The sequence below is a fragment of the Erpetoichthys calabaricus genome, chromosome 8 (genome assembly GCF_900747795.2).
Source record: "Erpetoichthys calabaricus chromosome 8, fErpCal1.3, whole genome shotgun sequence".
NCBI lineage: Eukaryota > Metazoa > Chordata > Cladistia > Polypteriformes > Polypteridae > Erpetoichthys > Erpetoichthys calabaricus.
In genome coordinates, this window is record NC_041401.2 from 21,597,743 (window position 1) to 21,614,114 (window position 16,372).

The following is a 16,372-nucleotide window of genomic DNA, read 5'->3' on the forward strand; positions in this document are numbered from 1 at the left end:
CACAGCTCCTCTCGAGGCACCCTGTCATATGCTTTCTCCAGGTCCACAAAGACGCAATTCAACTCCTTCTGGCCTTCTCTAAACTTCTCCATCAACATCCTCAGAGAAAACATCACATCTGTGGTGCTCTTTCTTGGCATGAAACCATACTGCTGCTCACTAATCATCACCTCACTTCTTAACCAAGCTTCCACTACTGTTTCCCAAAACTTCATGCTGTGGCTCATCAATTTTATTCCCCTGTAGTTACTGCAGTCCTGCACATCCCCCTTGTTCTTAGATATCGGCACCAATACACTTCTTCTCCACTCCTCAGGCATCCTCTCACTTTCCAAGATTCCATTAAATATTCTGGTTAAAAACTTCACTGCCATCTCTCCTAAACACCTCCATGTTTCCACAAGTATGTCATCTGGACCAACGACCTTTCCATTTTTCATCCTCTTCATAGCTGTCCTTACTTACTCCTTGCTAATCCATTGCACTTCCTGATTCACTATCTCCACATCATCCAACCTCTTCTCTCTCTCGTTCTCTTCATTCATCAGCCTCTCAAAGTACTCTTTCCATCTGCTCAACACACTCTCCTCGCTTGTGAGTACATTTCCATCTTTATCCTTGATCACTTTAATCATTAAGGATTTCAAATAGGCCAGAAATATTTTTCACCACAGATTTTATATTGTTATGAGTGACTGTGGATAGTGGCTCTACACCACAAAGGCTTGGTTCCCCTGCCCTAAATCAAACTTCTCAGTTGTAGTCTAATTATGTAATTTAAAAGAAAGCAACGAAGCAGATCACTTAAAAATTCTGCCAATTAGCACTTAGAACCTTTCTCACTGACGTAAGTCTTAAACAGCAGCCAAAAACACAGCAATTTCCTATGGGCAGACAGAATGAAGTTGTGACACAGTCTCAGACCTAAAGTTCAGATTGTTTTAAGTAAATAGTGTGGATATAAACCTAAACACACTGGCATGGTTACTTCTAAAAGTAGTATTAACTACTGCAATAAAACAAAAATACTGAGGCACAACTGAACTCAGTTATTAGATTAGAAATCAGATTTTATAAAACCTTAAAAGGTCACAAGCAAACATCTCTGCACATTTAGACACTTAAAACAATGGAAGTAAACCACTATTTCAAAATTAATCATATAAAACAATTAATACATTTAAAACAGGAAGCTCTTTCCTGCCTTGTGTCCAGGGCTCCTGGAATGGGCTCCAGTCCAATGCAAACCTCAACTATTGAAGTTTGAGCAGGGTTGAGCAAGTCAAGTTATGTGACTTTACAAAAAATATGCACAGCCCTTGGTGATAAACTATATTCTTTAGCAAACAAAAACTTTCCTCTGGTTTCATCACAATTATATAATAAAATAATCATTATTTGCCTTTGCAGGAGAGCAGGTTTTGCTGATGCAATTTATGAGACTCATTAAAGGCCTTTCAAATTACCCTTAGTGATAACTTAATTTTTCCTTAACATTTAACATTATGAAATACACAATATTAATAATTTTATATCAGCTGCAGATTTTTAAAGCTATTTGGATTTTGAACAATTATTGCATTTCATTCTGAACACTTATTTTATTGGCTGCTATTGTTCTATATTTCATAAAAGCTTTCAACAAGAAACTTTGAATTATCCGGATTCTCCAGACTATCCTGAATTCTTTGAAAGCTTCCAATTTATCCTAAAACTTAAAACTGAAAATTTCAGTAAGACTGCTCGTAAACTGCAAGCAGTTAATTGGTGGCTGGTGCAAAAAACAATGTGTTTCCTGACAGTGGCATCTACATGTAACTCAGATCCATTCTATAGGTTTCCTCATCATCACACAGCTATACTAATGAAAGACTATTTTACATCCATCCATTATCCAACCTGCTATATCCTAACTACAGGGTCACGGGGGTCTGCTGGAGCCAATCCCAGCCAACACAAGGCGCAAGGCAGGAAACAAACCCCGGGCAGGGCGCCAGCCCACCGCAGGAAAGACTATTTTAAAGAATGCAAAGCAAAATAATAGCAAGTGCATTTAAGAAACCTATTTGGCTCCTCCTGGTAAAATAAACAATTATCCAAACAATTTCAGTGTATGCTCTTATAATTTATACTTTATAACACTTAACTGTCTACAGGTGCAGAGCACTTACATGCCAATATAAAAATTTTTAAAATAACAAGTGAGACATGGTCTATTGACAAATGCATGGAAAACAATTATTCTAAAATGAATGGGGTAGAATGGGGGAAAGTTATAGTTTTTGTGACCTAAGCCAACCAGCTGCACTGCCCCTCCTGACATTCAGCAACATCGGCAAATTGTATTAAAAGTGAAACAAACTAGGACTGTGTATTTCTGGATTGGCAAAAATCAATACAAAAAGCACAATATAACAGGTTAAAAAAAAAAACCAGAGGTGGCCAATTACACGAAGGTAGTGGAACATACAGTAAATAACAATATGAAGCCTTTGATAATTATTGGAAAATTTTTCTGTATTATTCAGAGTTGATGGATGTGATGCTTGTATAAAATCTGACTTTCCAGTTATTTTGCTTTCAAAATTTCCCTTGCATGAAAAGCATACTCACCCACGCTCAGTTCCAAGTATGTCTGCTGGTTTGTTAAGACCTTGGTCAGCACTGTGCGCATTGCTCCACCCATCTTAGTTAATTCTTCCAAAAAGGAAATTTGTGGTTCAAGCTGCTGAAGAACCTTCTGAAGATCCCTCTCTGATAATGGATCTAGAAAAATAAATGAGCAAAGGTTTACAAATATAATGTGTTACAAAAGTCAGATATTTTAAAAGATTTCAGTTGTTGCTAGATTACAAAATAATTATATTTTATTGTTCTACTGTATACAGTATATTTGAATTGAGAACAGTTATGCTCAAGAATACATTTTTAAAAACAATTGTATTTTTTGTAGCATTTTAAAGTCAAAAGATGAAATAATGACATATTCATAAATATTCAGTTTCAATCCAAATGTCCTAACCACTTTTCCAGTGCCCTGTCTGGCTATGGCTATTGATGTTATGGTCACATTTACTGTGTAAAAACCACCAGTCTGAATGGGAATCAATTAGTCACACAGTAATTCTGGATGAAAGGTGATAAAAAGAAAAAGAAAAAAAAAAAAAAGTTTTTCAGTACATTACAGGCAAAGTTGCAAATATGCATAGATTAGAAAGGGGTTGTAAAATTATATCAAAACGTTTAAACCGTCCAAAATGAAACTTACATCGATTACAACTTGGGAAGCTAATGACTGTCCACCAATCATCTTGACAGGCATACAGAGTACAGAAAATAGAGTAATGGTGCACTAAGCAAATAGATTAGGAGCTCTTCAAAATACTGGCATTTACTATGGTGGAAAGAAAGTCACCATTACAATAAAAGTTTGGAAAATGAAATTTGCCACAAAGGTCTCCCAGTTAACTTCTGAGAAAAAAAAAAATCTTGTGGTCAGAAGAAGTCAAGACTAAGTCAATGTACCATGTGGTGTGAATCTAAGTTTCTTTATGTAAAGTGTAGTAGTGTCAACATTAAGCTGTGGGGAAGATTCATCATCATCTGATGACTCTGTAACTAACAAAGGAAAGGGAAAAAAAAAAAAAAAAAAACCAAGCACAATCCTGTTTCCCAGGTCACTGGAACCTAGTGTGGCACTCCCCAAATTACACTTTATGGTATGGAGAGTTTGCAGGGAATTCTGGTACCACTAGACAGAGGTCCTCAGGTGCACCAACAGGTTACTGAATTGAGGCCAAGTTGTAACATGGAAGTACTTACAAAGGGTTACCCAGCAGTGTTCCTGGCCCTGGACTTAAAAGCCCCTTCTAGTAGCTCGCTACCTATAAATATACATATATATATTTTTTTATTACTTTTTGGAAGTACTTACAAAGGGTTACCCAGCAGTGTTCCTGGCCCTGGACTTAAAAGCCCCTTCTAGTAGCTCGCTACCTATAAATATACATATATATATATTTTTTATTACTTTTCTTTCTCTTCATGAATGGCTCTCGAGTGCCTCAAGGTGTCAAGAATCAAAACAAAATGTTCCTGAATGGCCCAGCCAAAGTCCTTGCCCTCCAACCACAGAAAAGGTGTAGAACCACTTTCAAATGGTAGTCAGTTTCTGACATCTTTGATATGTGAAAAAGCTGATGTGCTAAAAGAAGCAGGTCTCTTCTTATCAGCATGCATAGTTAGCAGACAACCATGACAGTAAGTTTTTTAGTGGTAAAAAATAAGAATCAATTAAATATCTGCTAACAAATCAGTTATTAATAAAAAAAAATTTCCTTCTTAAACTTATAATATTCATTTGTATAGGTAAGAATTAATCTCCTAAGTAAAGGTAATGAGAGATGAGTGAATATTAACTCTTTCAGGGCTGATGTCGACTTTTGTCAAAATTCAGGGGTGGAGGACAGTAATCAGCTGTAAACTGCATCAAAACTCACCTTTATATTTTAGTTTGACTCTCTTTACTAGAAGGAAAGTTACATAGCTTTGTTGATTTAACCTCGATTCCCTACGCATGTATGAGTAGCGAAGAGCAAACAACCTCTAAAATTGCACCAACATCTGGCAAGAGACCAAAGCGATGTGCAAAGCACATGGACGTTTTACGTAATTTCGTTGAATAGGACTCTGAATTATCGGACTCTGAATATAATGCAAGTGATCTGGAGATCAAAAACGAAAGTGAGGTACCAGCATCATCCGATTGGTCCCCAGCTGATCATGGTGCTTAACACTTCCAGGTAGCTGATGCACCTACAGCAGCGTTTGCCTGGGAGGACCACCACTTATGATGACAAGAGGTACAAACCAGATTGCATCACACTGCGACCGCCAACGCCACTTACCTGCTATGCGAATACAGCCAGGCAGCTGGCCCACTGTGTATTCCTGCTGACCAGCAAGGTGCCCCCAACGCAGCTACTGTCGCCAGAGATGACGAACGTGCGCCAACAGCAGCTGCAGCACATAGCAACAGACGTTTTATGTTGACTTATGTGTGAAAGCATTGCTTTGTGTGCTTTTCAGAAAACTTGAGTTTTTTGGAAAAAATATTCAGCCCTCAAAGAGTTAAAGAAAAATAAACTACATGACAGAGGGTGAGCCAAAAAGAAGTACCACATTTCAAACATTTCTTCTACAGAAACGCTACAAGATAAAATAAATTTCATTTCGACACAAGAAAGGGTATGCAAAATAGATTTTTTCCACTGTGTTTTAAAAATGATGTCTTCGAGGTGGTGGCCATCATTAGTGATACACTCATTGAGGCGATTTCTGAATGCTCGCATGACTCGTTCAGCCATTTCAAGGGGAATAGCAGCAATTTCATGGCAAATAGCATCCTTGAGGGCTTCAAGGATTTAAGGTCGGTATATGTATACATTTGACTTGAAATAGCCCCAGAAGAAGAAATTGCACAGAGCAAGATCAGGTGAATGTGAAGGCCACCCAACATCGCCACGCAGGGAGATCAGCTTCCCCAGAAACATCTCCTGCAAAACTTGCATGGATCTCGACTCCTTATGAGCTGTTCCTCCATCCTGTTGAAACCAGGCATCCAACATATTTCTTCCATTTGGGGCCACAAAAAGTACTCTAGCATTTCAATGTAACATTCTGAAGTGACGGTGACTGTTGCTCTCCCCTCCTCACAAAAATAAAGGCCTACAATGCCAAATTCTGCAACAATGCACTAAACTGAAACACGCTCACTTCCAGGGATCTCTGATGAAGTTCACGAGGGTTGATTTCAGCCCAATAATGAAAGTTTTGGTTATTTACACAACCATTCCAATGGAAATGTGCCTCATCGTTGCACACGACAATGGCATATCGATGAACGGTATGCAGAATGTTCACACACAACTCTCTACAGCTCTCCCAGTCTTCCTGCACTACCATCATTTTGTATGGATGGAAATTAAGGTCCTCATGAAAAATCCTCCTCAAAGACGTGTTGGAAATGCCTAAGGCAAAAGCAGGTTTGCGTGCTGAACATCTAGGGGACTGCAAAATTGATGCCCTTACAAATTGGATGTTTTCAGGCATTCATACAGTCCGAGGATGGCCTGGACATTTTCTGTTCAATGTTGTTCCCCATCTGTCTAAATTTAGCCATCCACTGAAGTTTTTCTGATTTGGGACGTCACCGTTTGGAGGAATACTGAAGTGCGTTTGGAAAGCATGTTGCATAGCGAGGATGGATTCGTTGTTTTGACTAAACCTTCGAAAGCAAAAGCACAGTGCGCACCAGACAAAGGCATGCTGCCGACTGAAAACAACAAGGGATCGCCTATCAAAGGACCCCCAACCCACTTGGCTGCCTCTACCTCATGCAATGACCTTAAGAAATGCGGTACTTCATTTTGGCTCACCCTGTAATAACCATTTTAAGCTGGACTGCAAGACCTCTTTGAAAATGAGAAAGGTTTTGGATTGGAGAAGAGGTTAGGCTAAGTTCTGTTTCAAAGTAGTACAGCTGCTGCAGCATACATCTCCCTTTCGCATCCATCCACCTATACATTTTATAACTCATTTATCTAGTTCAGGGTCATAACATACCAGTCCCACTTCCAGCAGTATTGTACAAAGGCAGAAACCGATCGTGGACAGTGAATCACTCCAATGCACACTACCCTCAAACACAACAGACCAATTTAGAACTTCTCATTTTAAATTAAAATGTTTGCAATAAACAAACACATATACACTGACACTAAGGTACAGTTGTTAGTAATTCTGCATCACAGCTTTAAGAGACTTGATTGAAATTCCATCTCTGTAAATGTCTGAAGAATCAGTGTTCCATTCTGTGTGCGATTCATCACTGGGCATTTCGCATCCTAAAGAAATGTAGTTAATATTGCCCAGGAACTTTACACTTAACTGGTATGAGAGAATGTGAAAGTGTAGGTGAATGCACCTTGCAATAGATGGATATCTTGTCCAGGAGTTTTATTTTTTTCTTGCCTTACTCCCAGTGCTGTGAGCAGAGCAGCTACCACGGAACTGTATAAGTAGGTTCAGTAAATGGATAGATCCCTCAATGGGAACTGCATATACAGTTAGGTCCATAAATATTTGGACAGAGACAACTTTTTTCTAAATTTGGTTCTGTACATTACCACAATGAATTTTAAATGAAACAACTCAGATGCAGTTGAAGTGCAGCCTTTCAGCTTTAATCCAGTGGGGTGAACAAAATGATTGCATTAAAATGTGAAGCAACTAAAGCATTTTTTTAACACAGTCCCTTCATTTCAGGGGCTCAAAAGTAATTGGACAATTGACTCAAAGGCTGTTTCATGGGCAGGTGTAGGCAAGTCCTTCGTTATGTCATTATCAATTAAGTAGATAAAAGACCTGGAGTTGATTTGAGGTGTGGTGCTTGCATGTGGAAGATTTTGCTGTGAACAGACAACATGCGGTCAAAGGAGCTCTCATGCAGGTGAAAGAAGCCATCCTTAAGCTGCGAAAACAAAAAACCCATCCGAGAAATTGCTACAATATTACGAGTGGCAAAATCTACAGTTTGGTACATCCTGAGAAAGAAAGCAAGCACTGGTGACCTCAGCAACGCAAAAAGACCTGGACATCCACGGAAGACAACAGTGGTGGATGATCACAGAATCATTTCCATGGTGAAGAGAAACCCCTTCACAACATCCAACCAAGTGAACAACACTCTCCAGGGGGTAGGCGTATCGATATCCAAGTCTACCATAAAGAGAAGACTGCATGAAAGTAAATACAGAGGGTGCACTGAAAGGTGCAAGCCACTCATAAGCCTCAAGAATAGAAAGGCTAGATTGGACTTTGCTAAAGAACATCTAAAAAAACCAGCAGAGTTCTGGAAAAACATTCTTTGGACAGATGAAACCAAGATCAACCTCTACCAGAATGATGGCAAGAAAAAAGTATGGAGAAGGCGTGGAACAGCTCATTACCCAAAGCATACCACATCATCTGTAAAACACAGTGGAGACAGTGTGATGGCTTGGGCGTGCATGGCTTCCAGTGGCACTGGGACACTAGTGTTTATTGATGATGTGACACAAGACAGAAGTAGCCGAATGAATTCTGAGGTGTTCAGAGACATACTGTCTGCTCAAATCCAGCTAAATGCAGTCAAATTGACTCTGTATCATGAAACGTTGCCCATGGACAATGACCCAAAACATACAGCCAAAGCAACCCAGGAGTTTATTAAAGTAAAGAAGTGGAAAATTCTTGAATGGCCAAGTCAGTCACCTGATCTTAACCCAATTGAGCATGTATTTCATTTGTTGAAGACTAAACTTCAGACAGAAAGGCCCACAAACAAACAGCAACTGAAAGCCGCTGCAGTAAAGGCCTGGCAGAGCATTAAAAAGGAGGAAACCCAGCATCTGGAGCCTCATGCATAACGGTGTGCGTAGAATTCGCACTATAACATGACATAAGCACAAAAGCCGACATGTGCTAACGCACAGAAAAATCCAGATGCAGGAATCTGTGCGTTCTTCCGCTACATAAATCTCGCTCAGTGTGGAAATAAACGCACGTGCACATGCTTGCTGTCCCGCCCCAACTCCTCCCAGAATTACGCCTCTTTGAATATGCAAATCAATATAAATAGCCCTTAAGCCCAGCGTTCTGTGAAAAGGCAATGGCAAAAGTACGAGGAAAAATAGAATAATTTCAGCGAATACCAAATGGAGGCAAAGAAAAACGTACTATTTGTTTGTTTAAACAGTTATATAAGCAACAAAAGGAAGCTGATCGAGTGACATAGCGTGTTGGAGAAACTCGAAAGCTCAAGTTCACAAAGTCGCAAAGTGCCCGAAATAAAAAAGTTGTCACATATCAAAGTTGGCGTGAAAAGGCGACTCGTAGCCCAACGTCTAAGTGTCATATGAAAGCTTATTAGGGTACAGTGAAAAAAAAAAAGGCACACAGTGTGAAAAAAAGCACGAAATGTCAACTTTAATCTTGAAATTTTCACTTTAATCACATAGTTTATTTTGTAATTAAAGTAGAACATCATAAACTTAATCTTAAAATCGTTTAATTTACTAGTTTCTCAAATTCCATCGTAACTAAAGTAGAATGTTAAATGCTTTGTTTTGTATTTGATCTTATATGTGCTCTATTTGCCTTAATCACTACGTGCTCTTCCTCTGACAGGACACAGAATCCATTACGTTCGTAATATTACAGCTCTCTGAGTAATTAAAATACTGCGAAGTATACGTGATATAATTTTCATGATAATATGAGTTAAAGCATGTTATTAAACATGGGAACACAGTGGTGCAGTGATTGTTCATGTCTTACAGCAAGATGCTTGCTGCGCCATGCGCGACCTTCAATGAAATGCTTTATTACAGAAGTACTGTCTTTTTCAAACGTACTAACCCCCAATTCCTGTCCTTACTTTTCTTTCTCCAAATACTCAATCACCACACAATCAGCTCTGTAATAGACATTAAGCCATCTGTAAGCTTAGAACGCCGATTCTTCAAAACTTTTAAGGAACATCGAAATATCTTCATAATGTTTAATTATTCTATCTATCTATCCTTCCAGTGTCGCGCCAGCCACAGCATGAAAACAGTGCAAGGCAGGAACAAACCTTGAACAAAGCTCAAGCTCGCTAGCGCTGCGGCACCGTGTAGTTAAAGTTTTATCTGTATAATATAATCAACATATTTTGCTGCATTCCATCTTAAAAATGATATCGTCATCATATGTAAATACGCGCTTTATAAAGTGGCTCAGGTTGTGCAATATTATAACTGTATCATAAGTACAATTACTTCACGGTAACTTGCAAGTACAAACAGTTCTACAAGGAGCACTTGAGCCGCCGTCATGGATGTGGATCTAAGAAAGGGTAACCACACAGGAACTGTAGCACTGCTTTGAAGCTGGGTGCCGCCAGTCTGCAAAACCTAACGGAGAACTTGCGTACGACAGGGTATGAGGTACTTGGCTTTACGCCAAGTACAGGTTTTATACATCGCGATTTGAATGTGGAAACGTTCTTACGCAACATTTCTGTGCGTACGCACCGTTTATACATGAGGCCCCTGGTGATGTCCATGAGTTCAAGACTTCAGGCTGTCATTGCCAGCAAAGGGTTTTCAACCAAGTATTTGAAGTGAACATTTAATTTCCAGTTATATAATTTGTCCAATTACTTTTGAGCCCCTGAAATGAAGGGATTGTGTTAAAAAAATGCTTTAGTTGCCTCACATTTTTATGCAATCGTTTTGTTCACCCCACTGAATTAAAGCTGAAAGTCTGCACTTCAACTGCATCTGAGTTGTTTCATTTAAAATTCATTGTGGTAATGTACAGAACCGAAATTAGAAAAAAGTTGTCTCCGTCCAAATATTTATGGACCAAACTGTATACAGTATGTCACTGTAATAAACTCTAAAGGGCTTATATTCATCCAACGATTCTATATCTGTCAGCACAAAAGTCCTATAGTATTACTGTGTAATAATGAGTGAAAAAAATTCTACAATATCAAGTACAAAATTAAACAACTGATATTTTCAGTACAAGGTTCCTTGTACAAATCTGAGACTTTACCAATAAAACATTCCCTGGTCATTACTTAAGCAGAGTTTGCCAGTCGTCCCTGTGTTGGAATTGGTTTTCCTCCAGATACTCCTCATTTTGCTCCAGCAATCTGAGAGACACAGGTTAACTGGTAATTCCATGCCACTCTAGACATGGATATATGTTTCAGTAGACCTCCACATGGACTGGTGCCCTCTCCGGGGAGGTTTACTGACTGCACCCAGTTTAGTCAGCACAGGCTCCAGTCCCCAAAAAATCCAGTATAACAGAATTGAACGATTACAGGCCTATTGCTTTGACATCTATGGTCATGAAGACCTTTAAGGGACTGGTGTTAGCTCACTTGAAGAGCATCACAGCTCCCTTGTTGGACCCCCTTCAGTTTGCTTACCAAGAGAACAGGTCAGTGGATGATGCAGTCAAGATAAGTCTGTACCACATCCTGCAACAGCTTGACAACCCAGGGACATATGCAAGAATTCTGTTTGTGGACTTCATCCCTGCTTTCAACATAATAATCCCAGACCTCCTCCACTCAAAACTCACCCAGCTTTCCATCTCTGCCTCCACCTGTCAATGGATCATCAATTTCCTGACCAATAGGAAACAGCGGGTGAAACTCACATCTACCTATCATACAATCAACATGGGAGCCCTCAAGAGATGTATGCTCTCCCTACTGTTCTTCTCTGTCTACATCTCTAAGGACCCCTTTATCAAACTTCTAAAATATGTGGACAACACAACTATCATTGGGCTCATCGGGAATACAGACGGGAGGTTGAGCAGCTGGCCCTTTGGTGTAGTCGTAACAATCTGGAGCTAAATACTCTCAAAACTGTGGAGATGACAGTGGAGTTTAGGAGAGGTCCCACAATATTATCCCCATCTCCATACTTAATACTGCTGTGAAAGTTGTGAAATCCTACACATTTCTGAGATGAATAATCTCCCAGGACTTGAACTGGGAGTGCATTGCAATGCAGGATCCATCATAAAAAGGGCACAACATTGAATGTACTTCCTGTGACAGCTGAGGACGTTCAACCTTCCACAGGAGCAGCTGATTCAGTTTTACACAGCAGTCAATAAGTCTGTTCTCAGCTCATCTATAACAGTGTGGTTTGGATCAGTGACTAAACATGACAAAAGCAGACTACATCGATAATTAGGTCTGCTGAAAATATCATTGGTGCCAGTCTGCCCCAATATTATTCCACAATCATGAAATGGGCTAGGAAAATCACTACTGACCCCTCACACCCAGGCCAAAACCTTTCTGAACTTCTTCCATTGGCCAAGCGTTATAGATTAATATATATGCCAAAACAAATAGATATAAGAACAGTTTTTCCCCAGAGGCTATCAAGCTCACAAATGGTTAGTTTCATTCCCCCAGGCTTCCCAGTGTCTTGCAATACTGTTCAAATATTGTTAATACATTTTGTTTTGTTTTTTTTTCAGTGTTTATTTCAGCATTTCTTGCACTTTGCATGCATATATTTACATTCTCTGTCTTGTGTTTTGTTTTTTTGTTTATCTCAGGTATATGACTAACTGTTGTGTGTATGTTGATTATCTAACTTATAATTTGAGAGTCACCAAATCTGGAGTCAAGTTCCTTGTATGCATGCATACTTGGCCAATAAATCTGATTCTGATTCTAATTAGATTTGTAAATATTCACACACACACACACACACACACACACACACACACACACACACACACACACACACACACTGAATACACACAGAATACACAGTTCTCTCTGCAGAAATTTGAGTCAAGTTTTATTCAGACCCAATGATTTGTTTTCAAATCATCACATCCAAGGACTCAAATCCTAGTGGTCAAATCACGTTCAGGGATTCTTAAGTCAAAATGTAGACTCCAAAATGGTACTTTCCATATACTGTACATACCTACAGGATATGTAGGGACACTAATAAATGAACTTGAAACACAGGTACACAAGTCCATTTATTGTAAACCCCGCCCCCTTAATCCAGTTCTGAGTCAAGTGAGCCAGTGGCTATCTCAGAAGCATCAGGTGCAAGCAGTCTCCAGTCTACAAATGAAAGCACAGCAGGGCACACTAAATCACTCCTGGCCAATTCAGAGACAGCAGTTAACCCAAAATGTACATTCTTAGGCATGTGGAAGGGAAATAAAAAAATAACAGTACTCATGAAACTCCACACAGACAACAAGGAGAACTTGCAAGCACCACACAAATGTGGCTGGGCCAGAATTTGACCCAAGGACAAAGACTCCATGAGGCAGCATTAATAATAACTGCCCTACACTAGGCACATCAGTGTGAAATAATAATTTTTTTTTTAATCAAAACTAACTATGCAATGACATAAGATGTGTGATATTCTGGTCCTGTCCTTTCAATTACCAGGACCATTTTAACATGGAAAGTAGTTAATGTATCTTTTATGCGGTTAAAAAAATCTTTATTAAGAACAGCGCTTCAAACACAGTCCAACAAGCAGGTCATGGGAAGAGAAAAGCTCTTAAGTTGAAATTTCAACAAATGAGACCAAGAAAACAAGGTGACCATTGTCCAAACACAAACTTTAAATGAAGAAGTGTGAACCAAAAAAACTAAATATTCAATCAAAACCTGTATCATGATAGAGTTCTAACAATTCTACAAATTCCTACCTGGTTCCATGTAGCCATCTCTCAAATATTGAATGATACTGATGATGAATCTGGGAAGAATCATCTCAGACATCGTCAGCAGCTCTTTAGGAACTAAGGGAACATTCGCTCCAGTTTTAGATCGATGTCGTTTACAAAACCTAAAGCAGAAAAAAGGGGGAAAAAAAGAAAATTTTCATTATGTTAATTGCAAAATTACAAAAACTCGGTCAAAGGAAGTTACAACCAAGGAAAGGAATTAGTTAAAGTGAAAATTTAACAGAGAAGAGAAACATAACTGTATGCTTAAAGGATACATGTGTTATAAGCAATTTTCATTACAAACAATTCAACAATTGAGAGATAAAGAAATATTTTATGTCAGGCTGTTCAAACTGCCAAATTCCTCACCATTCTAATTAGATAATTGGGTATCAATCTCTTAAGGAAACTTTCTTCTTAAGTAATAAATAATAAAATTACAAAACACATCAAAACAATCTGAAATCTGCTTAATACAATTCCAAGTCCTGAGGGCTGGAGCTTATCGGAGTAGGTTTTTGTTGAAGACTAAAAAAATAACCCTGGACAGGATACTAGTCTATCTCAAGGCTCACTAAAGCATACAGACAGGGTCACTTTAGACTTGCCAAAAAATAATCTCTTTTGCTCTGTTTGTTTAAACTGAAGAGGTTCAGCCTATCCATACAATTCATAACTCACAGTACCAGAACCAGCCTAGTCGCACTTCTCCAGATGTCCTCTAGCACTACAGTAATCCCTCGCTATATCGCGCTTTGACTTTCGCGGCTTCACTCTATCGCGGATTTTATATGTAAGCATATCTAAATATATAACGCGGATTTTTCACTGCTTCGCGGGTTTCTGCGGACAATGGGTCTTTTTACTTATGGTACTAGCTTCCTCAGTTGGTTTGCCCTATTGATTTCATACAAGAGATGCTATTGGCGGATGGCTGAGAAGCTACCCAATCAGAGCACGCAGTTAAGTTCCTGTGTGCTGCTGATTGGCTCAGCGACGGAGTGCTGCATTAACCAGGAAGTCTCATCTCACTCATTCAGCATTAACGTGCTCCTGCTACTGCTTCTGCTTCAGGGGTCGTGTCCAAGTGCCAACAGAAGATGCAAATGATTGCAGAAAAGGTAAAAGTTTTGGATATGTTGAAGGAAGGGAACAGCTACACCGCTGCAGGACACCATTACGGCATCAATGAGTCCACGATTCTTTTTATTTAAAAAGGAGGAAAAGCATATAAGATCTACAGCCGCAGTGTCCTTTAACCAGGGCACAAAACTAGTTACAAGTGGACGTGATAAGGCAGTAGTCTGGATGGAATCTGCTTTAGGGATTTGGATTGAAGAGTGCTGGAAGAAGAACAACGGCGGTGCTACACTGTCGCCTGAAGAGGCTCCTTTAGAAGAGCTGTAACGCTCTCCTTTGTTGTGCAGTAAAATTAAACTCATCGTTATCGAACAAGTCGTCGTGTCATTGTTGGTGAGTAACCATAATTAATTATCTATGTACAGTACTTATTACATGTACATAGTTTAGTGTCACTGTACACACATTTTACTGTATACAAATTTTTCTTGCATTGTACGTATTTATTGCTGGTGGCCTGTCTGTCATAATGGCTGTAACATATGTGATATTGGAGACACTCGATATCTTTAAAATAATATTTAGGTTTTACTGTATATAAACTGAGTTTACATACATAATTTCAACTAATCTTACCTAATATCTAAGAGAATACAAAGGGTTTATACTGTATAATTGTGCGGGAAATGTTTATAATAGTGTGGGAGAGTTTATAAGGGCTTAAAATATATAAAAATAACCATATGAACATATGGTTTCTACTTCGCGGATTTTCACCTTTCGCGGGGGGTTCTGGAACGCAACCCCCGCGATGGAGGAGGGATTACTGTACTATGTATTTTTGTAATATGGAGAACAAAACTGCACACAGTATTTTTGACTGAGGCCTCAACCATGATGTGGGAAGGAAACTGAAATAAATACCTTAAGGAAACTGTGCAAACTCTACACAAGAAAGAATATTTTAAACTTCTGTTTTTGTAAATTCTAGCTTATGTCAAGCAAGCGTGTGGAGGAAGAGTACAGTGGAACCTCAGATCACGAACGTCTCGGAACACGTACAAATCAGGTTACAACATAAAAGTTCGTCAAACTTTTGCATCTGTTCACGACCACACACTCAGGTGACGAAGAAGCCAGTTTCCCTTCCGGTTCATACGCGCCGATGATTTCCGCACACGTTCAGTCTCTCCCTGTGCATTAAACTCTTTGTGCTCTATTTCGTTTCCCTTCCGATTTGTATGCGCCGGTGATTTACACACATGTTCAGTCTCTCCCTGTACAGTACATTGTTCTCGGTCAGACATGCATCGCACAGAGGGTCTTTACCTCAAAACTGTAATCTCCTCTCCACCCAGCTTCCTGCTCACTTCCTTCATACCAGAACCCGACTCATGCAAGGTTAGTTTTCTTGGTTGTTTATAGTTAGTTTTTGTATAAATTAAGGATTTTTCAAATATTAATTTTTTCCCTGTGCTTAAAACTCATTAAAAAAAGTGTTTACAGTGAGCGGTTCATAAGGGTGTAGCGTGAACTCTTGCAATGTTAGTTTTCTCTGTTGTTCAAGGTTTTCTCAGTGTTATTCAATGTTTTTACATTTAGTTTACTATTACACTGTGCATTATATGGTGCATTCTATGGTATAATTAACTATTTTTGTGTTTAAAAATCTTAAAAAAAATTATATATTTATTTACATACAATTCGTACAGTCTGGAACGGATTAATTGTATTTACATACAATCCTATGGTGGAATTACAATTTCATTGCCTGCTTATAAACTGGGATCTCGAATAGACCCCAATATTTCAGAGTCTTGTACAGTTTTCTCCTACACTCAGCTGTCAGTCACATTTAGAACTGGTGTGGAGTTTGTTTGCTGTTAGTATTCTTCTCTTTGTCTTGCTGTCACTGATGGTTATAAGGCCTACAGAGCACTAATCTATACTAATAAAAGGC

General features: G+C 39.0%; 2 protein-coding genes across 2 annotated transcripts in view; both read right to left on the bottom strand.

The window, feature by feature from the left end:
- The window catches only part of LOC127528918 (uncharacterized), a 469,030-nt gene that overhangs the window by 428,177 nt on the left and 24,481 nt on the right, over window positions 1-16,372 (bottom strand). The gene's annotated exons all lie outside the window — the stretch shown is intronic.
- The window catches only part of ubr3 (ubiquitin protein ligase E3 component n-recognin 3), a 279,977-nt gene that overhangs the window by 250,108 nt on the left and 13,497 nt on the right, over window positions 1-16,372 (bottom strand). The window contains 2 exon segments of the mRNA XM_051930608.1: window positions 2,614-2,766; window positions 13,312-13,451. Of these exon segments, the coding sequence (XP_051786568.1) occupies window positions 2,614-2,766; window positions 13,312-13,451 (293 nt within the window).